This window comes from Falco peregrinus, chromosome 10, assembly GCF_023634155.1.
Source record: "Falco peregrinus isolate bFalPer1 chromosome 10, bFalPer1.pri, whole genome shotgun sequence".
NCBI classification, from domain to species: Eukaryota; Metazoa; Chordata; class Aves; order Falconiformes; family Falconidae; genus Falco; species Falco peregrinus.
In genome coordinates this window covers 10090625-10115419 of record NC_073730.1, presented here as the reverse complement: position 1 = coordinate 10115419, position 24795 = coordinate 10090625, and the positions used below count along the sequence as shown (strand labels likewise).

Below are 24795 nucleotides of genomic sequence, written 5' to 3'. Positions count from 1 at the left end.
GATAGGTTTTGTACTTTTATTTTCTCTTGGCTTGGCACTTTGTTAATCAATACAGCGTACAGCAGTTTGTCTGCTCCATTTATACCTGAAGAGGTTACAGAGCTGTGTTTAGAATCCTTTTAGAAAAAAAGGCGCAGACTTTGAGAGCTCATCTGCTTGTTTATACTTGTGCTAATGTAAGTAGCTGAGTTTAAGCTGCTTCTAGTACCCAGTGCAGGAAATCCCACTGTTTGTTCTAGTGCTTTGCAATCCTGGCCGTTAGGTGTGTCTTGCTGCAGCCTTCCTCATTACAGTGTAAGCCCTGTATTATTTGTCTTCTAGATCTGGTGAAGAGGTGGTTTCCTCTCCTTAATTAGTTGAAGCGGTAATCAGAAACCTCTCTTATTCAAACTGTATCAGTGGGGCATAGGAACCAAGACAGCGGGAAGGAAATGCTGCGTTATTTCCCAGACACTTGATAAAGAAACCTGTGGAAGAGAGGAGACTAAAAAGGGATACTTCTTACACATATCTGTCTATTTAACCTGGCTTTGGAACATAGAGACCTTTTATTTGAATCTGTTCGCTTTTTCAGAAGGGGAGAATATTTCAGTAGATTCCCAGTCAGTGTCTCCATTTGTTCTCAAAACCCCAGTCAAGCTGAAGGAATGGGATGGGATAGATCTGGAGGAAGATGCTGTTTCTGACTCTGATAAGCTTTTACAATGTTGGTGTTTGTACATTTTTAATAAGATTAGAAAAATTGCTAAAGCTGAAATTACTTTTGAAGTATTTGCACTTATTGTAAATATTGTTTATCTCTGGCAGTGAAATACAGCTGATGAACTCATCCATATCAAGGTAAAATTAAGGTAGACTGTTTCTTAGTGCATTTAGGGTTTGTATTGGTATTTTTGACAATCAGGCAGAAAAATCAGCTTCCAGATACTAAATCAGATACTAAGTGATTGATTTGTACGTTTGTGCTAAGCAATCTGCATTTGCAAATGTTACCACACACTTGAGAGACACTTGGTGAGAACTAATAGAACCAGTAACCTTTCTGAAGCTGGCAGAAATTTTAGTTGCCTCCACATTACAGTGAGGAGTTGGAATGCGTGAAGCTCTAGTTGGTTTTGAGAGGCTTGGAAACATGCAGAAGATGAGTGGAAAGTCTTTTAGCACAGTGCTCTAAAGTTCCTGTGTCAGCTTTTCTACCCTCAGGAATGAGTAAGGTGTTGAGCTTGATGGCAAGAAACTGCTGTCAAAGTAGGCTGAAAGGTCGGTTTGTGTTCATACCTTTGCAACAATTGGTAACTGTAGAAATGTTACGGGGTTAATGTCGTGACCCATTTGATGTTTATTAAAGTAGATAAAAAGAAATTTCTTGCTGGTGTAGTAGCTGAGCATATCCGTGTGATTGCTGTACCTGAGCTAGGTGGTCTGCATCAGTGCTGGATTTAGGCAGTGAAGAGCAATGTAATTGCAAATTTGCAAGTAATTACTCTTTCTGCTTTTTTTTTTTTTTTCCCCTAGCAGAGTAAATGCTTGCATTGCAATTAAAATACTAGACTGTATCAAGGTGGTATGAATGTTGATTGTGCAGTACTCTTTGGAAGGCCTAGAATGTGGGATATGCAAACCATGACTTAAGATTTCACTCCTCCCATACGCATTTTCTTCCTTTTATAGAGGTGTCACTGAATAGTAGCTCCACGAATGTGATAGTCATGATTGCTGTTCTGCTTGGTCCTTAACAAACAGGAGCTTCCAGTACACGTGATGTTTTTCCATCCCTGCAACTTCTTACAGAAATAAGTAATCTTTTTTTTTTTATAATACATGCTAGCTTATAGTTCAGCAGAAGTACTTTTCCCCCTGAGTTAGCTAGCTGTGGAATACCTAATTTCTATGCAGTTGTCAACTACGATTTGAAACTTTGACAGTGTTGCCATTTCTTTTATGTAGGAAACCATTTCACTTGCAAACCTGTATGGAGGTGTGACAGCATTTGGGCATGGGATATTTTGATTCAAATATATTAGCACTGAATGTTTTATTATTTAAAACCAACAAACCATTGCAAAAGGAGAGTTACATCAAAAAAAAGCAAAACCATAGGAAATTTGCCCCCTAAATTAGGTAGCAGACTTTAAAATTCCCTTAGCTGGCCTTATTGTAAGATGCTTCTCAGACTCTTAATTGGAAGGGATAGGATTCTTTGAAGGCTGGAGGTAGAACAAAAGGACAGATATATAGGTTTTCTCTTTAGTTGCCCATTTCCACCAAATCAGAGGAAGCAGGGAAGTGATCTGGTTGTTCTGGGACAGGGATGTGAAGCTGAACAACAGGGAGTTCTGCAAAAAAAAAATCTGAATGGTTGGCTCTGTAGTTAGTTCTGTGTTTGCTGTTGCACTAACACTGGTTCACACGTAATTTTCTTTATTGGTCTTACATCACATTGACTGCGTAGGTAAGTGGTGGGATGTTTGTGATGTTTCATGGAGGACTCTGAGGCTCTGCTGTTCTGTTGCTTTAAGATTATGGGAAGCAGTCCAGGATGTGGCAGCCCTTGGCAAACAAGTTTAGCAGATAAAATTATTCTGCTGACACATTTTTTTCATGCTGACAAATATACTAAGTGTATGGGTAATCTGTAACATTTAATTTGGGAATATGGGAGTGGCACTGAATGTCTGGTAGGGAAGCTGGCATATCAACCCAGGAAACCTGTTAAGAAAACATTGGAGGGAGAGTCTAGTCCAGTCTGCTTAATTGCCATCAAGCTTTTCAGAACATCCTTCAGTCTTGGACATGGCACCATGTTATCTCTGAGAGAAGAACGCAAGTTGAATTAAATATAAATCTAATGTAAATGTGAATTGAATACTTTCTGGTCCTGCAAGTGGCTTGTATAAACGGTAACTCCGCGTTACATGGTACTGTGTTACTAAACTCTTTTGCGTTTGTTGCTATTTTGTATAGAAAACTGCTTTCAATTATTAAAAGCAGAAGTAATTCAGCAGGAATTATATTAGTGTAAGTTTCTGTTTTATCTATTTGTCTTATACCAGAAGAAAGGCGCCCAGATATTTCCCGTCTGTGTGTCAATGAACTATTCTCTAATCTTTGTGAATTATTTGGATTTGGTTTTAACATCTATAAAAACTTCCTTTTATTATTATTTAAGAATGATTGGTGAGGTGTATGAAGGGAGAAGGGTACATTTTGATTCTGTTGCTTGCAGAGGTCACCCCTTTGCCCCAGTCTCACGTACCATGAGGTGTAAGACAGGAATTGGCAGCCCTGCAGTATTTGCACAAAAGGCAGTGAGCCCACAAACCTTGGCATGCAGCAGGGTTGGGAGCTGGAACCATGACATCTGGAGACAGGTATCTGTGGGAGGCAGCATCTCCTGCTTTCACACTTGCCTTTTGCTAGATAGCCAGTGCTGGTCAGCAAGGCTGCGTTCTCAGCTGACACAGCACCCCTGAAAGACTGCTGACTTCTGGCATTAAGAAACATCTAGTTAGCTGTGCTGCTGTTTTTTTGTGGTTTTTTTTTTCCCGAATTACTTACAACATGAAATCTGAAAATTTTCAAACTATTACGATCCCTAGGTGCCCTCCCCCCCCCCTCCCCTCCCCCTTGTTTAATTTTCAAATTTGTGTTAGGCTGGGCCTGGGTAGTAACCAGATCTGAAAATGTGTTAAATAAGCACAAATAATGCTGAAACAAATGGAAACCAAGCACATGTTCTAGTCTAAACAATCCATGCATTTATTTTTTGAATATTTTTCTTTTGTTTCTCTTCCTGGTGCCCAGTTGAATATAGATTGGTTTTATTATTTTTTTGCATTTATTTTTTTGAGTATTTTTCTTTTGTTTCTCTTCCCTGTGCCCATTTGAATATAAATTGGTTTGTGTGTTTGGGTTTTTTTTTTTCATACAAGTCCTACATGTGACGGTAAGATATTTTCCAGAACCTAACCCAATAAATGTGTAAGAAGTAAGAATGGAGAACCATCATGGAAGATGCAAAAGGTGAATTTTTATATCTCTGCTTTTTGAGCCAGCAGCAGCAAAGCATGCAAGCTGGGTACTTGCTAGTGGCCCTAGCATTATTTTCTTGGCTATGAAAAATGTTCAGCTAGTTATTTTTTCCCCCTAATCAGTCTGCTCAAGCTTACTTTGGTGGTCATCGTCTAGAGCATTTATAAAGGTGTCAGCCAGCCAGAATGTGTCCTAACTACCATTTCAGAGATTTAATGATGGAAAACAAAGAAAAATGTGAAGTTAGGGAGGGGAAAGGCAGATCTGCAAAGAGATTGGAACAGGGGGTTTGAGAAAGTGGTGTGATTTTTTTTTTTTTATTAATTTTATTTTTTATTACAAGTTGGCCACCTCTGTATGGCTGGAACCCCTTTCAAACTGGAAAACAGACTTGATGATGTAACCAAAAATTCTTAGGCCGTATTTGTGGTGGAGGATGACTGAGGTGGTGATTGATGGAACTAAGTAAAGCTGCTGCTTCAAAATCTCTTGTGTCCTGTTGACCTACAGCAGCTGCACTAGAATTGCTGGCCTTTTGTAGAAACTTCATTGCAGTTCCTCTCTAGAGTGTCCTGATGGCTTTTCCCCTACTTTCCAGGACTATCCTGGAAACTGAATAATCTATTAAAAATTTAGATCCATTGAGCAATCTGCAAATAAAGACACACCAGCCTTGGTAGCTGAGAAACGTGATTTGGCTGCTGTTGTCATAAACTGCAACAAATGAAGAAGCACTGATTTCTGTCTCCTGATAGACTTACAGGTGTGTCTCATTTCTTAGGTAGTAACACAAACAGTGGGGCAAAAAAAACCCCCAGAAGTGGTTAAGATTAATCCTCTTTTACTAAAAATGAGGAAATAGCTCAGCTGCATGCTATCGCAATTGCTGCTTGTAAGGATGAAGTAAGTAAACACAAGTCTTTCACCAGCACCCAGATTAGCATCCCACCTAGTGTGCAGGCTGCTAGTCAGTACTAATGTTGCCTGCTGAGCTTTTGGAGCACATGTGGTTTGGGCTGCTGAAAGCACCATCCGTGGAGCACAGCTGTTTTGGTGTCAGTATGGTTTAGAGCCCTTATTCAGGCTGGGTAGTCTTGAGTTGGTATGTGAGAGAGCAGGTTAATTTGGAGGCTTGGTGCATTCAGCAGTGATTTTGTGCAAGTTTGCTGTCGTTTGAGCCTTAATGCCGGACTCTGTGATTAAAGAAGCAGACTTGTCTTACAGCAGGCAGGAGCCTAGGGATTACCTTCGTTGGTGGGATGATGGAAAGTTAGAGAAATAATTTTGTAGTTCCCTTGAAGTGGACAAAGAAGCTAATCTTGTCACCATAACATCACATGCAGCAAGTGTTGTGCTGCGGCAGAGATGTTTGAGCTGGAAGTTGTGTGCTCAGGTTTGTCGGTGCAGATCCCACCCACAGCAGCCAGTCCTGGACTGAGGTCTCACTATGGTCTGGATCCCATCACTGTGCTGCCCTGGCAGGTGAGCTCGATCATAAGATCAAGCAGCATCATGGCACGTTTGAAAACACTCGAAATGTCCTGATGAATAATGTGGCCTAAAATGAAGGGTAATGACTAGCAACTGAAATGCATTTTTTTCTTCCTGTTGCCTTAAAATTTCTTCCTGATTGTGTGTGTGCTTCTTCCTCCCTCCATTCCAGTGCAAAGTTGGGCAGGTTACTTGAAACCACCCATGGCTTGCAGTGCAGTGGAGGAGGAACTCCCCAGCCAGGCTCCTTGCTTGCCTGTTGCCACCTTCCAGCTCAGCCTGGTTTGGGAGCGGCGCTGAATTGTGACCATTAAACATTGTACCTGTGGCCTGTGATTTCCTTCAAGCTGCAGGTTGGATGGTGTTGTCTAAACACTGACTGATTAAAGCATCTCTAAAAGATGTTCTGAGAACAGAGAACCACTAATTGTGGGCCGTACAACAGGGTGAGTTTCTTAATCTCAGTTTATCCAATCCTGGGCTTTTTTGCACTTGGTGAAGGATAGAAAAGGATTATTTCTCTGCTTTTTGCAAGCCTCAGTAGCCTTCCATATGTCTTCTGGAGGTTGATAGTCTTAAATGTAATGTGTACCTGAAGTATGCTAGGAAACATACATCCAAATTTTGACAGTCAAAAGGCTATTCATTTCTTACTAGTAGAGAAGAACTGGTGAAATGCGAAAACTATTAGATGAGTGCAAGCGACATGCAATAGTGCCACGTTAGCCAGCTCCTTCTGGCTGCTGAGGAAATACAGAGCCCTCTGAGTGTTTTAGCAAAACCAGCAGAAGCTCTGGAAGATGTTTGTGTTATTAACACTTTTAATACAGGAAACTTACTTTGATGTTTGTGACACTGAAAGAATATGTTTCAGTGCTGAGTTGAGTGTACATTTGTGTTGGAGGTGGCCCAAAGCCAGAAAACTGCTTCCATAGCACACCTTTGGTCTTGTGGTGTAGTTTCTCCTTGAAAAGAGGGAGAAATTGAGAGGAAAAGGGCAGGCTGAGTGATTTGGACTTGGGTTCAGGTTCCAGACCTTCAGAACCTCTCTTGATGGATTGGTGCTTGAATAAAATGGAATACCCTTGATTTTCTTACAAACTACAACTTCAGGAGCAGGAAGTGATTCCTTTCTCTTTCCGTTACTGATCACAGCCACACGTTCATCCTGGCAGAGTTCTGCCGTGGCCTAGCTGTGCTCGCTTGCCTTTGGCCTGCTGCCACTGATACGATTGCAGAGCCTGCGCAGAATGCCAGGTGCACTCACTGATAACTTACCCTTTCCTCCGTGTGTTCATCTGCTGGGTTGGGAGTGAAGCGCAGAAAGTTTTTGCCCTGAATGAACGTTGCAGTTGAGACTGCTTGCATAAGGCCTGCCCAAGCTTTGGCAATAAAAGCCAGCCCACTTCCAGATAACTGTATATCATTTGGAAGGCAAGAATAAATGCTCTGGGTGTCGATGCTTGCTTCCTTTCTTTTCCAAGAGCTTTATTAAAAGTAAATTGTCTTTAAAAGAAAAGAACACAAGAAAAACATGGAGGTTTTGAAAAGAACAAAACACAAAAACCTTCCAGTCTGGGTTGCTTTCCTCATGGTCCTCAGCAGAGGAAAGAAGCTGGGGTGCTCTTGCCAGCCCAGCGCTCGCAGAGGGTAACTCTGGAGCAGCCTGGCAGGAGAAGGTAGCGCCTTGCTGTCAGCAGATGGTGCCCTCATCGGGAATAAGAAAGGAGAAATACTTTCCAGACAGCATTTGGCACTGCAGCAGCCTTGTCTGGAATCAGTTAGGAAGAGGACAAGGTCCTTGGTTGGTGTCTCCTTGCAATGTCAACTTTAGCCCATTGGAAGCATCCCAGCTCATACTCAGAGGTGGTTCTGTCCCCAGAAAACTCTTTGTTATGATATCACTATTGGCTTTCATCTACAAATTACTGTGCAACTTAAATGTCAGTATTCCAAACTTGAAGCACACAGGGTTTGTTCAGCCAGAAGTTCAATTGAAATTTAGTTCGGGCTCCTGGCAAGACTTGCTTTCACAGTTATCAAACTGACGTTCAAACCAAAGAAGTAAAAATACAGCTAAAATATCAGGTGCCATTGAATGCCTGGAGAAACCATGACAGGAGTGTTGCTTTTCTCTCCCTCCTATAATCAGATTGATCTACACTTCTGAACAAACGTCTTCATGAAGTATTTAGTGATTCTTTCTTTTTTCCTCTTGGATCTGGTTTTGCATCTTAAACAAGCTGATAGCTCAGCCAGCTTGGACAGTGTGTTTGTGGCTGTTTGGAAACCCTGTACTGCTCACGATATCTGGGATGTCCAAATGCAGGCTGCAAAGCCATGGTAGGCACCCCAGGTATGTAAAGTGTGGCCAAACAGAAGAGGTTCCAGCTTCTAACTGCTCATCTTGTCCAGTAAAGCCATTTCTCAGCTTCAGTCTTTCTTGACTTCTAATGTAGAGCAGTAACTCCATTCCTGCACATGGTAGGACTTGCTCAGGGCAGATAAGTGCTCTTTCTTTTCCAAATTCTCATCTTGTAGCCCAACAGAATGAAAAAAAATTTTCCATGTATTTACCACCTGTCATATTAAAATTTTTTTTTGAAGTGACTATTGATATCTTAGCTGAAAATACTGTTTTTCAGAAGCCTTTTTTCCCCTGAATGGGATCACCTACCTTTCTTTTTCACTGTTTGTAATGTCTTCTCCCTGATGCTTCTGATGGTCAATATTGACTCAGTCTTTAGTGTCATGCTACTGGGGAGCTGTTCTGTAGACCCTTGCTGTTCTGGCTTGTATTGTTGCTGTTCTGCGTAGCACTTGTAAAGCTCAGTATGCCTCAGGTGGGCAGGTGTTTCCAAATGTAGCTCTGCAGGAGAGGTCTGTCCTTCATCCCAGCTGCTCTCGCTGGTCCTAAATAATGCTTTTCTCCCCATGTTAATTTGAGATGTCCAAGGAGGAATATTTCTGATACCCTGATATCATGCCCTCATGTACCCACTTGGCAAGGAAAGGTCTTTGAGAATGAGGGATCAGAGGGTATGGGCAGTTACATGCATGTCCTCACCTCTCTGTCACCCGAAGATGGAGCCTTGTTTACAGACAAACTCTACAAGTGACCTCTCATGGGAGGAAGGAAGGAGAAGAAATGATACAACAGAAGGACATCTTCTATTCAGATGGGCAAAAAACTGACAAAACTCCCCAAGTAATTACAAGGTAGAAGCAGGACAGTATTTCAAGTTGCAAGGGTTTTCCTTATCCAAAATGGAAGTTCTTGTGGCAGTGACCCAAAACCAAAAACCAAAGGAGCAAGGAAGGGGAATTATGGGGTTTTTTTTAGACATATTGAAGACTTCCAGAAGGAAGCTTTTTCTCATCTTCAAGGTCCTAAAAAAAGAATGGGAAAGGGGAAGCAAATGTAGCCCATGTAGCTTAGGGCAGAAATTTCTGCTAGCCCTGCTTCCAAGGAAGCATTTTGTGGAAAAAAACTATCCCAATAAGGGAAATGACATTGGAATAAATACTGTAAACAATACCATATTTTGTCGTCATTTGGTGCCCATGTTCTCAGAAGTGAGCACAATGGTTTGTGCCTGTAAGGATGTCAAAACATGCTCTGTTTGCCACCTCTATTGTCTTTTATGGCTGAAGATATCTTCGTTCAGGTTGAAACATCCCATACTTAGCTGGTGCCAAAAGTGAAATTTTAATTTTGATGAAAAGATTAGGATGTTGTAAGCATAAGAGGAGGGAAAATAAATGTCTCCTCTCTATTAAAGCTGATACAATCAAATGAGCAGCTGTGTGTGGTTTTGAGTGGCTGCACAGCTAAAATGACTAAATTACAAAAACTAAGAATTAGTTGTGATTGAAGAGTGGTACTTATCTTTATCCTTGATGTACTTGGTTTGGATTTCACTACTTTTGTTCAGAGCTCAGGGTGAACTGGAGTAGCAATATGTTACATGTGGCACTTCACCTCAAACTAGTCACCGTGCTAACTGGAACCTGAAATAACAAGAACTGCTTTTGCAGAACGAGGCAAATAGGAAGGAAGAATCATCATGGAAAAATGCAGATTTGTTACACTTCTGCTGATTAGGTCTTTGTTAGTTTCTCTGGTTCAACATGTCATTTTGAACAGAGAGAAGTAGGGTAGGATAAAGCGCCAGACCCAGGAGGGCTATGGACACACTGGATGGCTGATATACGTCAGGCTGTGGAGAAATGGTTTGCAGGAGAGCTACAACTTTCAGATCTTCTGATGGATATTCTTGGTTTAATGAATAAACTTCCATATACTTTTAGCTGTCTAGAGTCATGGCTCTAAGTTAGCTAAGAGTAGTGACATTTCACAGATGAGTGACTTCCAGCACTTTAAGCATCAGCCTTAGTTTTGAGCTCTGGTTCTGGGCTTGAGATGCTGCCAGCTGTGCTGATGCTTTCATTGGAAGAGAAAAAACATGATCTCATAAAATACAGTAGATAGTGGGGATTGTTTCAGTAAAATTAGGTAGCCTGCTGTTGCCTGATCTATGAGGTTGTGGATAAACCATCCAACTTTCCATGCTGTGCAGTAGAAGCAATGAGATGTTTGGATGCTAGTGTACGTATACACTAAGGAAACTGTATTTTTTCTGCCCAATGTCACTAGTGAAAACAAAGCCTTTCTTGTAGCATTTCTGCTGCCCTGATTCTGTGCTGCTGCCCGGAAACCTGAAGGAGAGGAGGCAGTCAAAGCGACGTCAGCTGGATCTGGTATTGCCCTGGCTCCAGCGGTTCTGCAGAACGTGACACAATTACTCACAGGGAGACCTGGGTTACTGCTAACAGGAGCACAGATGTATTGGCAAAAGAGAGAGGATTGCTAGGCAACTATGTCTGTGTGCCTTCTGCTTAGTTGTGGAGTATTTAATCTGCCCTCCTTGCTAGGCCTTGCCTTTCTCTGTTATTACCATTTGTATTCCTTGCCCGTTGCAAAATAATGCCATATAACAAATAGGAAAATGAGATCTTCCCCTGCAGAGTTTATGCTCTGCTGCACAGGAGAGGTGGGTGATGAATTAAAATGTACTCTGTAGGTGGTGATCAACATGCATGGCAAAGATCTCACTGGCATGCTGGGGTCTTCTTGTATTTGTGTATTTCCACTGTGTTGCTGCTGGTGATGCTCTGCTGTTGTCAGCTAAGAAGTTAGAACTTGGTTTTGTAAAAACACATCTTTCAGGAAGCAACCATGTTGACAAAAGAGTAAAGCTTGGTCTCTGAAGAGCATGTATTGAAGTATTGCTTTTGTGCTTTCAAGATTTCTCACTTGTAAATCACCCTTCTGAAGTGCTCCTGCCTGGCTCTGCGTGGAGAGCAGCGCAGAGGTTCCTATGCCGCGTGGCTGGCTGGCCGTGCAGCCCCCAGGGGGAGATCCTTTGATCACTGCCAGCCCAGACCAGGGCGACAGGGTATCTGGGACCATGGCCTGCTGCTGCTATGTAAATGGGGGTTGTCAGCCCTGCCAGTGTTTCTAAATCCAAGTAGAATTTAACATGTGTACGTTTGTATATGGTTTTGTTAGATGTCTGGCATAATACTCCAGGCTTGCAGCTGCATGGAATTTGGTAGCTATATTTTTCTTACATATTGTATTCATATAAACTATGTCAATTGTGCTTTGAAGCTGATGAAAGTTAAAGTTCAGGGGTACTTTGATATGAATATAGGTAATCTTCTTATGCCTGCAGATCTACGTTACAAACAGACTGATCTCGGTTTCATCAGATAAAGCTTATAGGGGAACATGAAAACCAAAGCATCAAAATCCTTCGAAGAATTAAAACTGAAGAAGAGAATGGAATTGCTTTTCTGTCTACTAATGCTTTACACAACAGTAATATGACACAAGACATCACATTTTTACATCGGCTATGACATGAACCTTATCCATGTAACACAGCAGCAGCCAGAAACTTACTCACCTGAGTATTTAACCTTAAGTGTGTTGCAGAGCCTTTATGTATGTGTTATGTTTTGCTATGGTTATTATGTTTTCCAGTGTGTTTGAAAAGGATCCCAATGGAGTTGATTCCACTGGAAGTTCCAGCCACCGGACCAGAAATCTTCTGGAGTTCTCAGCTAGACAGGAATCCAGCACAGCTCAGAAAATACCTGGGGGCATCATTCCTGAGAACAGCAACAGGTAAAATGAAAACGGTTAACATACTTCAGGTGGCAGAGGGCAGTGGTGCTTTTAGACCTCACTGTTTGCTAACCTTTTTGGCCAGTGTTATTGCTGTTCTTGTAGAACAATTGAATTTACAAACACAGTGTTTTGAAAGCTGATCTGTTTTATTTTTCTATTATTTAACAAAATTTGCAATGTTGATTTTTAAATGAGTATGATGTTTTGTCTCCAAGAGCAGCCAATATGCACAGCTTCAGAAGTCTACACATGGCTATGTTGTATGGTTAGGGACAGTGTGGTGGAAGAGAGCATATAAACACATGTATGTCATGGAGATTTTCATGATCTTCTTCAGTTCTTCATCTGTCTGCTTTTTCCGCTGATATTTATTTTCGCTTGCATAGTTACAGTATTTGTCATGTTAACTACATGTTACTTTTCAAGCTGGAGTATTTATTTTTGTAGTTGCTCAAGAGAAGACTTGGGAAGTTTACAATTAAGAACATACTCTGAACTTAGCACTTCATTCTTTTTTAGAAATCTCGGACTCCGTCCTTATGCTTATTATTTAATTATGTAGTTGCTTTCAAGCTTCCTAGATCTCTAGCACTTTCAGTGCATAAGCGAACATATAATTGTCTCCAGATTGAAGTCTGGCTAATCCAGCTCATGTTTTCCCCTTACAGGATTTATCCTCTCAGATTGTCCCTTTCCAGTAGAGTGTTTTGGCTGGTTGAACAAAGCCAGGCACAGATGTGCAGAAAAGACCTAATGTATTTTGCCATGCAGAAAGAAGGCAATAAATCAAGATCGTGCTAAGGCTGTAGCCATGGTGAGGGCTTTGTGTCCTATGTGGCACATTTCAGACCATGACTTAAGTGACGTAGTAGTAGAGTGGCTCTCTTGGGGGGATATGCTAGTGCCTGTACCTCCTCCTTTTCTTACACTCTTTCACCCTGGTTTTTGGCAAGCTGTGAGCTCTTTGCTGCATATTCTCCTTTATCAGTTCTAGATGCAGTAAACAGGAGAAGCAGGCATGAAGATGGAGAGGAAGCTGGGAAAGGGAGGGGAATGTGAATAAGGCTTTCATCAGCTCTTACACCTGGTTCTTCAGGAAGAAAATGAGGTTTAGGAGCTACAGGTCTCTGTCAACGCCAAGAGGAAGGTTGTTATATTGGTACCCTATCAAGAGAGGAACTTGTAATAGGTATTTGGTGTTAAGCAGTTAACTCTTGACGAGGTACAGATAACCAGGAGAAAGGAATATTAGTCTTTGCTTTGTGGCTGAGAGTGCTGTGGACTTTTGTATCGAAATACATGCTCTTTTTCACTTTTTATCAAAGCCAAGCTAGCTTCTGGAGATTGTTGGATACAGTTTGTGGCTGCTCCATTGTCATGTAGCTCACGATCTTTACATCTGCATGATTTTAGTAAATAATAAATTTAGTATTTCTGTAGAAAATCTTGAACAGCTCTGGAATGAAAGAAAAAGCTGCTTCTGCCGAGATCTCATAGTTCACATATTATAAGGAATATTTTATAAGCTATGTTTTTTTTCAATATCTGGCCTGTTTGGGAAGAGATCCAACATATGCTAATGCTTATCTGTCTTCCCTGTGTTGAGTGCTATCAGACCCCTTTGGGGAATTGACTGAGACCATTGGATGTTTGATACAAGTTGTTATTCACCTGCTTCAGAGGTTCCATGGGAGCAGCTGTAACTTTATGGATTTGTCGATGGTAGTGCTTATTCTCTGGTTTTGGTCAAAGATTCATGAAAAACTATTTTAGGGGATTTCTTGATGTCTTTTTCTTTTTTCACAGGTATGATCATTCTGTATCTGATAACAAAGCCCTGATGATAGTCTCAGAAGAACCACTGTTATATATTTCACCCCCTCCACCCCCCTGTCAGCCTTTGATCAACCGGACAGAGTCGCTGAGGTGAGCAAACAACCTTTATTGAGCATTTAAGCTTTTATTAGGATACAAATTGTATGTTGAGTGTGTCCTGCTGTACAGACAACTGTGAATGATGTTATTGCCCATTCATAGTGTTCATCCAGTATGTGACCAGTACCTCTATAAGTGTCTGCGCCATCCGGTCTCTACTGCCATAGAGACAGAAAATCGACTTGGATCTTTGTAACCATTTATGTTTTTAGTAATGATTTTCACTGTTTTCACACTGGTCATCTGCAATAACCTAGTAACAATTTTCTGATTGCCTGGAGGTTGTTCATGACTTGAAAGAGAAATCACTCCATATGTAGAGATGTTCATGTTCATAATATGGAAATCTAGTCCAGCTAAAAGCCTGTTCCATCTGAAATACTTTAAAGATAGTCTCCTACTTTTCAGCTTTTCAGCTTCCAATACAAGCAGACTGCACCTGACGTTGCAGATGTGCTTTATTCACTGCTAGAGAACACCTAGCTCCACTTTTTCCAAAGATACAAGTGTGTCACTAACCTTATCTCCATTCTGCTTTGTCCATTCTTTTTCTCAAATTTATTTGTTGTATTTTAGCTTTCTTAACCAATTGAATAGAATCAACTTTTGATTTTAAATTTCAGTAGTCCTTCCAGTAATTTCAGAATTTCTGTTCATTGGGGAAAAAAAAAGTACTCTATCTGCTTTATGTTGAATATCCATGACCCCAGTACTTTACAGATACTTCCTTACGAATTCCATCATAAATTTAATTTTGTAGTTATATTTTCTTATTCTAGCATTAAAAATAAATTATCATAAGGTAAACAAGTAGTAATTTACAGTGTCTTTATAGCGACTAGTTGAAGTGTTCTCTGAAATAAAAACTTCTGCCACTGTTCTTTGAAACATCTGTCAATGCTGTGGGTTTTTCTAGGCTGAATCATGAACTTCGAGGATGGGTTCATAGACATGAAGTGGAACGAACAAGATCTAGAAGGCTGTCAAATAACCAACAGCAGAAGGCACGGGTTATGCAGGTAGGCAGGTTTATACTCGTGAGTCAATAACATGACAAGATAATTTCAGGCAACTTAACAAAATATACTGTCTTACTTGTCTGCACTTGTCATTATAGACAAAAGTAGCAGTGGTGCCTGTAATTAGGGTACCCAACACTTCCCATTTTAAATTGCTGGGTTTGGTTGATTATTATGTTGCTGAAGTTCTGCTTCCATTCCTGCTCTTGGATTCAGGCTAGAAGTTTTTAATTTTTTTAGCAGTCATCAAAATATGTTCAGTGTTTTCTAAAATGAAATCAATAGTTAGTCTTTTTACAGCTTCTCGGTAAGGCTGTGTAAGGATAAGGATAAGCAGTTGGTTAATGGAGAGAAATACACCCTACAACACATTCATCTGGCTCACTGTTAAGGGTCACAGCTGATTGGTTTTGTTGAAATATTTCTATTTCATTTTTTCAGACTTTTGCTGGAGGGTTACGTTTTTGGTAAGACTACAGAATTATGAGCTTTGTGCTCATATTTCCAACTTTTTAAAATCCCACTCATCTACATGGCATACTGATAGCGAGGATGAAATTAAGCCCATGAATTTTCAAAGTGTTTCATTTGATTAAGAGGTAGTAACAGCTTTAAAAAGAATTCAGCTTAGCAATGTGGGAAATACCACACTTTTCTGGAGAAAAAATATTGACTATTAAACTTCACATTCTTCTCACTGGTGTCCAAAGGAGAATCGTAGAACATCTAAGTAGGGGCAAGTTCAGGTACTTCTGGTGTTTCAAACACCAGAAGCGTATTGTGGATAGTATGTTTTGGCAGAGGTACAAAGAGAATGTGAAGCCAGAAGAATTCTGCAAATCTGACATTGGTGATAGCAAATTTTGCCATTGGATGACACAATACTGTTGTGTATGGTGCCAGCCTCCCTTCTTTGTCTCTGAATGTGTGACTTCAAATTTGGCTGTATTAAAACACTTGCTTTTTTTGTGGTTCCAGCTTGATTGCTGGCCATTTCAGTTATTCATGTTTCACCAGTGGAAAAATGCACGTTTATTGTGCAGGGCACTGATAAACCTCTGCACTCCATTATATATTCACACTCTGCTACAGGTGTGCATCATATTTTACGTCATGCAAAACCAAGAAAAGGCTTATTGTTTTCACTTTGTGTCTTCTTTCTACTTTCCCCGTTTTTCAGAGCTCCCTCAGTGAGAAGGCAGATTCCCAGCTAATGGCCATGCCTTACACAGACACCCGCCTCAGGTAAGGCAGAACAACTCCTTTGTTACTGCTTTCTACTTAACAACCTAATTTTTTGCCAATAATGGTAGAAACTGCCGGTTTTCACTTTATCAGGATTCTTAAGCCAGGTGCTAGCTACGTTTATTGGCCTGATTTCTGTCCCTTAGCAAATAACTGCTTCTAATGATTTAAACTACTCTTGAAGGGATTCCTGTATCACAGCTGGGGTCTTTCTACCAATGAGAAAACCTTTACTTCACTGTACAGAGTCCCTTCCTAAACAGATTTGAATTTTTAGGGAAAAAAAAGGGGTAATTGTCTTAGGACTGTCTGGGGGAACGTAATTAGTTTATAAGAAGGTTTCAAAGGGCCGTGAGTCCAGTAAGAGGAAGGTTTCTTTCACTATTTCCAAGCACCAAATTGTAATGACAGAGTATCATTACATCTTATTTGTATGGTTTGTCTCCATCTGATTTTCCCTGATGATGATTAGAACACACTAATCCCAACTTTCCTGATGCCCCCAGCCTGCCCCCACCCCTAGCTGTCATGTCCCTCTTCCCTGGCAACAGGACGAACTGGAGAGAAGAGCTTAAGGAAATGGAATTTCTCTCTTCTGAATGCTCTGTGACACAGTTTAAAAGATTCTCTGCTTTGAAGTGCTAAAGAGGAGTATACAAGCAGAATGGAGTATAAAGGGGATTTTTTGCTGAGAACACCTGAAATGTTGCTGTTGGAAGTAAGACAGCTGTGGACCTTCCATTTGCATTGCTGCCTTGAAAGCAGGATCAGCCTGGGAGAAAATAGCAAAAATAGCAAGCTGCAGGCAAACGTTATGGAAACCAGGCTGCCAAATTTTGGTATGTCTTGACTTGCATATCTTGAATGATCTGAATTATTAAAAACAGTCTGCAACATCATGCAGCTCTGCATGGAATAATCTGCTGTGCTCAGAAGGAAGTGAGATTGTATTTTTTTTTTTCAGATGAATGATGTTTAAATGAACAGGACCAGTGAGTCATGGCAGCTGCATGCTGTGACTGTCCTGAAACTGCCATGAACATAGAACAGATTTCCAGTTCCTCCCAGAGCCATCAGCTATTAGATGCTCTATGCAATCGTAGAACCACAGGGTAGTTTAGGTTGTAAAGAACCTTTGGAGATCTCTAGTCCAACCTCCTACTCACAGTAGGTTTAACTTCAGATTTACTGTGTGTCTCTGTTAGAAGAGACAGTCTCCATCTCTGTCATGATCTTCATTAGGAGGCTGAGGACTGCACTTAGAGCCCTCTCAGCCTCTCCAGGCTAAACAAGCCCTGTTCCCTCTGTCTCCTGTCTCTCCTGGTACCTTCTGTGCTCCAGGCCCTGACTGTAATGCAGCCTGGTAAGTTACCCTCCAGGTGCCCCACAGGCTGGCGTTCAGCTTGCCTGCCAGCACCCCAGGTCCTTTCTGCAGTGCTTGTTCCTCATCTCTTGGGCACACAGGAAGGTGCTGTTCATTCAGTTTTGTCGTTGATGCTACCCCTGTGGAGTATACGGTCAAGGTGTTTATTTTTTTAATATTAAAAAAATATTATTAATACTGTGACTGGAAATTGAGTGACCTTTACCTTCTACAATATCCTTGTTGGTGACCTGCATCCATGAACAGGGCCACATTAGCAGGGTCTAGGTTTGTCTTTGTAGCGCTGATGATACCAACATTGTCATGTTGGTCCTGGATTCCAAAAGAAAATTGATGCACTGAAAAGTACTGCAGTGAAGTCAAAGCAGAAGAGGAAGATAAAAATTCAAGATGATTTCAAAGAAAATCATGAGAACCCCTCAGCTCTCTATAGTCTATTTCAGAGCTTTCTTGAGGGGTAATTTTGATGAGGGTTTCTGCAAGTGTGTTTTTAGGGATCCAGATACCAAACTGGGACTCTTCAATTACTTTCCTGTTTCTAGATTTTGCACTATTAAAACTGTGGTTCTTGGTGCATATAAGGCACCCTGTCCACAACCTCATTCCTTCTTAAAACAAGATGTGCAACATCCTAGTGCTCTGCGATGAGTAACAGGGTGCCCTTCGAACTTTTGAAATAAAGACTCCTTGATCTCCCAGTAAAAGGCCAGTCTCAGCACCACTGTTTTGGATACGCAATTAAATATGATACTTTCTTGTAATATGGTAAGGTGTTACTAAAACACCTGGTAGCTTCGCACCTGTTTTCAGATCTTAAATTCCTCCCTTCCTTTCATGGAGCAGTCCATTGTGGTTACCCTTAGATGCTCAAAGGTAGGTGCGCTGTAATACCTGTAATCCACTGGTGTCACTTGGAATTTGGGACTAGTGTTAGACTGGTTCTATGGACCAGGAGAGCTTTGTAAAGGCTCAATGCTTTCCAAGTGCTTTGGAACAATTTTATTCCATGGCTGGATTTAGAGTTATAAAAGGCTGTTTTTTAGGTCTAGCTGTGTCTTCTGGAGTGTGGGCGAGCAAACGGATCTGTGGGACCTGTTTCAGTTTTCAGGATGTGTTTTACTGAGCAGTGTGTGGGCGTGATGCCTTTTATCACAGTAAAACTTCAATGCTGAATCTCAGGGGTGGTTTGGTGGGCCTACGTGTTTTTTGGAATGAGTAATCAAGTTCACATTAGCTCCAGTCTTTGTTTCCTGTGTGTGAAGGATGCGATCTGATTCCTCACTTGCGTAGCTGTGCTGAAGAGGACGTACAGGGTAGAGCTGCCTGCTCTTGATCCCCCAGGGCTTACCACTCCCAATCCTGTTAAAGGGCAACTGGCTTGGCAGCTGCAGTCCTTCGGTTGCAACGGGACTGTATCAGCAGTAGGAGAGGAGATAATGATGGTCTACTATTACTGCTGCTCGAGAAAATCACTTGATGATAGATTTGTGCCTTGTTTTGGGTGCATGGTTGTGTATATTTTAGAAACATACCAAAATAATCTGAATTAGCCACCGTAGTTTAAACACTGTGTCAGCAGAAGACAGCTCGGGAGGGATAGCCTAATCAGTGTGTTTGCCACAAATACTGCAAACAGACGGTATGCTATTAAAGTGGGAAAGAATTAAAATGACTGGTTGAAGGTCCAGCTAATGGTGTGTGTAAGTACAGCTTTCCAGTTTGATTAAATATGTTACTTTTGAATGAGATTGGAGAAGTACACATGATAGCAGTATGTGCAAGGAATTTCTCACCTTTCAGAGATAAACAATGGATAAGTACTAGGATTGTATGACTTGCCAGTGTTCTGGCTTAGGATGATGTCTGATACATGTAAGACAAGAATTGTGGGGAAAAAAAAAAAAAAAGGGAGTGAGAGAGAAGGTGGGGTTCTCACTTGTCAGTAAATGAAAAGCTCTGTTTATACTTTGCACTTATTTCAATTTGAGTGGTTTGGATTCTTAGCAGTAAAAAGAAAATTAATAAATGTTTTGATTTTTTTATTTATTTTGAAATTACATTTCATTCTAAAATTTGCTAAAAAAACTATTTTCAGAAGTCATCACAATTTCTCAGATACTTTAGGTTGACTTGAAACTTTTTTTTTTTCTCCTGTTGAGCTAGCAAGCAGATTTTTGCCAGCCTGAAAAACATGAATAAAATCAAGGCTGGAAAAGTTTTCCACAGCAAGACCTTTAAAGTACCTTGAACTTTCAAAAAATGCCTAGTAGTTTTACTGTTTTCACCTGTGTTTAATGTTCCTTATGCTTCTCTCAATGGATGAAGAGCTGCTGTTCTTTTGAATATCAGGTCTTTAAAGTCATTGTCTCACTGAAGTTAACTGTCTTGTCTAAAATAATTACCTTCCCCCCCCTCTTTATTTCAGCAGGAACTCAGGGAATGAATTGCAAGTGTATTACGCCTCTCCAAGGAGCTATCAAGATTTTTTTGAAGCTATTCGCAGAAGGGAAGATACATTCTACGTGGTGTCATTTCGCAGAGTAAGTATAGTAGTTGTTCAGTATTGCCTTTTATGTGTATCCATAAGACTGTTTCTGACGCTGAGTGTCTTTCTTTAGAATACAAAAGATGACCTAGCCAAGGTTGAAGCTAAATGTGTTTCTTCAGAAGTGACACTTCTGTACGTCCTTTACTGTAATATGGCCAGATCATGCATGGTCTTTGCAAAATATGCCCATCACAGTTAGGAATGGGAAGAGGGCTTTGCAGAAAACATTGTAGTGCTGGGACAAGGCAGCACAAAATTGCATGAACCTTGTGGTTAAATACTTATGCATGGGTAGCAGTCCAATAATCAGAATAGTTAACTGGATATTTATTTTAATGGGTGCGTAAACCTTCTGTGCTTCTGGGTATAGGAATAAATGTACCCTATGCACAAATTATTTCTGCTAGCTTAACATAATATTATTTCTGCCTTCCCCTATAACACTTGCATTTGCAGATTTTATGTGTCGCATATTGCAGCTGTACAGGCCTGTGTGCAGTGGCACATTTTTTCTGCTGTTTTGTGACTTCTAAGTCAAGACAGATGAGCAGTGCTGCTGTGGGTGCTGGAATACAGCATAGGCTTGTGCTACAGCTTTGTCAGGCACAGCCTCACATCTGCAGCATAGTTAGTGACAGTACAAGCTGTTTTAAAATGGAATTCCAGGTGTTTGATGGCACTTTCTGTACTGCAAGCCTGGGTGGTGTTGAAGCCAGAACAGCTGCAGCAGTGAGAAGCTGCTTGGGATCTGGTGATGGAAATGATCATGGCAAACAGTGGTTGAAACACCAGCTGGGGGTTGGGAGAGTTTATTCCCTCCCTTTTGCAGAGGTCTTGATGAGTCCTTAGACATGTCTGTAATGCATATTTGTCCCTGGCTTGAACCTGGGGTCTTGGCTTATGAAGCCTCCTGCCTTGCTGTTTTGCAGTTGTGATATTAGATGAGAATTGTTATATGCATGCTCGTGCCCAGCCATGGTTTTCCTAGGACCCTGCAACTCTCCATTTGTTTCCTTATCATAGAGTGTCCTGAGAGGGGTCCCAAGGTGGTGGGGAACAAGCAATTGCTACTAGAACAGCTCATCCAGCTACAACCAATTCAGTGTAAGAGCACACAGATAAGCATAACTAGTTTTAGCTGTTTCTGTGTTGTCATAATTCTGCCAGTTTGTAGATGCCATAGGTACATAGGTAACACAACCACGTTCAATATGCTTTGCGGTAGCTTTGTTAATTTGTGAGATACATGTCTTTAGAAAAGGTTCAGGCAAAATAAAAATAACATTGCTCTTGTTAGGATTAGGGTTTTATGCAGAGTAGAAACATGAAGTTAGTTTCCAGTCTTGGGATTACTGGGTTGTGTCACAAGGCTGGAATTTTGTTATTAAATGTTTGGCATGTTCTGCTGTTCTTTCAGCTAGCAACACAAATAGAGCCGGCATCAGGCTCCACATATCCTGAGGATGAGTAGAAGGGAGTGGAGGATTGATTATAAAAGTTTTTCTGGAAACTCAGAACAAAAAGCAAAATAGCGTTGTCTAGTTCTTCCTTTGCGGCCGTTGCTCTAGTCCACCTGAATGCATGTACTGGTACATGGGCTCTGTTTATGCTGTCGGATTAATGACCTGGAAGTTGTCAGCTCTCATTTCAACTTGCAGAGCTGTCCTTGGAAACAGTGTGTCTTGTGCCGCAGAATCCCTACTGCTTGGCTCTGCTTTATTGCAAGGAGAGGTGCAGGGACTTTAACCATCCATGAAGTTTATTTGGTAGCAAAGCTGTTGGTATTTCTGTTTTATGAATGAAAAATGTCCTCAAATTGAAGGCATTTTACGCATTACCTCATTTATTATTTTAACAGGGCAAACCTGATCTAGTGACAAGCTCTGCCCTGAGGCACTTTTAAATGACTTGCTTGGATTCTTTTGTGAGTGCAGAAGAAAGGACTCCTGCACAGCCCGAGGGAGGGCTGCTATCAGCAGGCCCCCAGCCACGAGGTGCCCTTTCACCTTCTCCTGAGTACCGCTGGCTCATTTTCTTTGGACCACAATTCCCTTTTCACTAATGATTAGGAGCTGAGAGAGGGGACTGGTTTCCTCCTCAGCGTTCACTTGTGTTGCTTGCTTACTTGTCCAAGTTAGGAGGCGGGGTCTGGAGATGATAGACTTTGTTCTCTCTGGCTGTTTGCCATGCAGACGCTCCCAAACACTCAGTAAGCTGTTAACAGCCATATACAAGAGAATAGGCATCATCCAGTTAAGAGTTCTAGGATATGGATGGTTCTGGTATTGGTGATGGTCCTGCTCCAAGTGCGAGGTGGGACTGGATCTCCAGAGATGCCTTCTACCTGATGTCTCTGGGATCCTCTTACCACACGCTATCTGCTCTGTGTGCAGTATCATCTCTCCTGGGTGCATGTGCTGAAACATAATTCCTTTTTTGTGTGTCTTCTGCATGTTCTCACTTGCACTGCAGGAGCTGTGACCTGAGTTCCTTGGATTTTCTAGAAAATGGGATTTGCTGGGGCTGCCCATACCTCTCATGTAGTAAGACTCAGCCAGGGCTTCTGGAGACACAGGGTAGAGAGGAGCAAAGTTCACATGTACTGTGTCATCCTCTGGTACTGCTTGTACCTGTAAGACTGAATTTCTCATGATCTCATCGATTTGATTTTCTTTCCTTGCCTTGGAAGGCTTGCATGTCTGTATGTTTACAGTTGGAATTTGATTTTGTTTTTAAGGAGGAGAGAAGAAAATAAAGTAGTATTTGGTTCAGCTGAGTCCACACAAGAAGCAGGGCTTTCACTCTGGGGAGTCTAGAGAAGTTAATTTTCTCCTAGTGCCAGGGGAATCTGTAATGTCATTTTTAAACAAGAAGAAATGTGTAACTGACAGTGAGTAAAGAATTCTTGAACAGAAGCAGAGTAGTCTCCCAGCTCCGCCAGGCCTCAGCGGCCAACATCCCTCATAGGCAAGACTTGCCACCATTTATTTCTTGGGATGTTAACTTGTTAATTTAATTTTTTCTTGCTGCTTAACTTTTAGGAAACCATTGTTTTCAGCAGTCATTTAGCATTGCAGAAGCTGACACCTGGCAATGTAACAAAATGTGGGTTCCCAGCTGTATATCTTCACAGCTGTGCCTTCTGCTCCAGCACTCAAAACCTATGTCTTTGTAGCGTGCCTCTAATTGTGCTGTGTTGGGTTGGCTTTGGGAGCGTGTTCAGAGCTGAGAGGTCTGTGCAGCGGGTACCAAGAGAAAAGTTGTGCTTCTGTGAAAAGACTGTGGCAATTTGAGCTCTGCTGCAGCACGTTGGAGTCTCCAGCTGGCATTGAACCTTCCTTCCGTTTCCCCCGGGTCTGAGATGCAGGACTGAGAGCCTGTTGCTCTGCCAGCACCTTTGATTTCTGCCCTTTAATGTCTGTGATACCAAGTCTGCTTGATCTGTTCTAAAACCCCAGTGGAGCACAGCTATAAAATTCAAGTTAGTTAGTACAACATGCTGTGTCAGGAGGGAGATAGACACCTGGCTGCTGTTCTCCTGTAAGCCTGGCACCCAAACAGTTCTCTCTCAGAGCTCACATCTGTTTGGCCATGGAGTATTCAGACCTTGAGATTGTTTCTAGAATTACTTGAATAGCTAGGCTTAATTTGAAAGGTAATTAAGTAAATCATGGGAGAAAACAAATCTGTTCCAATTTACTTTGGCTGGTAAATGCCACTACAGATCATTCTGCTCTTCTGTGGTTAGCATCAGAGTCCCCGCAACTTGCGGTGGTTAAGTGGTAGATTTCCCCATCCTGGAAGACTCTGCCAGTGACCCTTTGATGACATCTCTGCAGGCTTATTAAAGACAGTGACTTTTTTAGGGTAAGGATGTAATTACTGTTTTTAAAGAAAGCGTGGCTTAAAGTTGTTTTCACTTGGGAAACTTAGAAGGCTACTAGCATTTCCTCTCACTATTTATTTCAAAGCACAAATCACTCCTGGTAGCAAAGTCGCCAATTACATTTAATGCAGCGTTTATACGCTATTGTACAGTATATTTCAGTAAAAAAATTAGATCTTAAAAGGTGATTCTGGTTATTATTTCTTAGAGCAAGACTGATGCTGGCCTTATGGAAATCAGTGGCAAGCCTTTACCAGCCTCAGTAGGACCAGAATTTCACTTTGTAACTTTCTGCTTCAGTGCCATGGCACTTCAACCATAGAGCTTCAGGGAAGTGTATTATTATGGGTGTGAATTTCTGGACTTACAAGCCAACATCTGCAATGAGCATTTAAGGATTTCTCAAATTCTACAAACAAACTTTCATTTAAGTCATTAAGCCAAATTTAAATCAGAACTTTTGTTCATTCTTTGTGTGAACGCTCAATGTGCTAGAAATAAAAATATCTAGGTTGTGTTTTGCATTTGTTGGTAATAAGCCTGTGCTTGTGCTGTGTTAATTGAATTTGGGGTGATACTTTCAGACAGGTAAAGATTGTAATGCCTAGCTTTGACGTGCTTGTGTAGCAGTAGTTTGCTGTGCGGCACACACAATTCTGGCAATAGTTTGAATTTGTTCAGAGAGCACGAGTGAGGCAGGTTCCAATTCACTGCACTCTTGATGCCATCTACGTCCTGCAGGCGAAACTGCTTTGTAAGAAGGCGGCTTGAGATGATGTTTTGTAGCCAGAAATTCAGTCCTAACATATAATTTTCTCCTATTTTGTTGCACTTGACAATGGGTGGTTTTTACTGAACAAGAAGTTTTCTGCTGTTGACTTTGTTTGTGCATTTTTGTGGACTGGGATGTATAATTTGCTCTTTCATTCAGATAAAATACATTGATTAGACTCACATAGTCCTGCTGCTCCTGAAGACATGGTAGCTGTTTTATATGTTTGAGTCCTCTCGGTTTGCAACTGCTGTAAGTTAACATGCAGATTTTTGAAAGATTTTACA

General features: G+C 41.2%; 1 protein-coding gene across 2 annotated transcripts in view; it reads left to right on the top strand.

Moving 5' to 3' along the window:
- Positions 1 to 24795, top strand: part of ATF6 (activating transcription factor 6) — an 82756-nt gene that overhangs the window by 13106 nt on the left and 44855 nt on the right. Inside the window, exons 10-14 of one of the 2 annotated variants that reach the window (XM_055815085.1) lie at positions 11573 to 11716; positions 13526 to 13645; positions 14571 to 14673; positions 15854 to 15918; positions 19731 to 19842. In XM_055815085.1, the coding sequence (XP_055671060.1) occupies positions 11573 to 11716; positions 13526 to 13645; positions 14571 to 14673; positions 15854 to 15918; positions 19731 to 19842 (544 nt within the window). Of the gene's footprint in view, positions 1 to 11572; positions 11717 to 13525; positions 13646 to 14570; positions 14674 to 15853; positions 15919 to 19727; positions 19843 to 24795 lie in introns of both variants that reach the window. The other variant, XM_055815084.1, reaches the window with a different exon arrangement.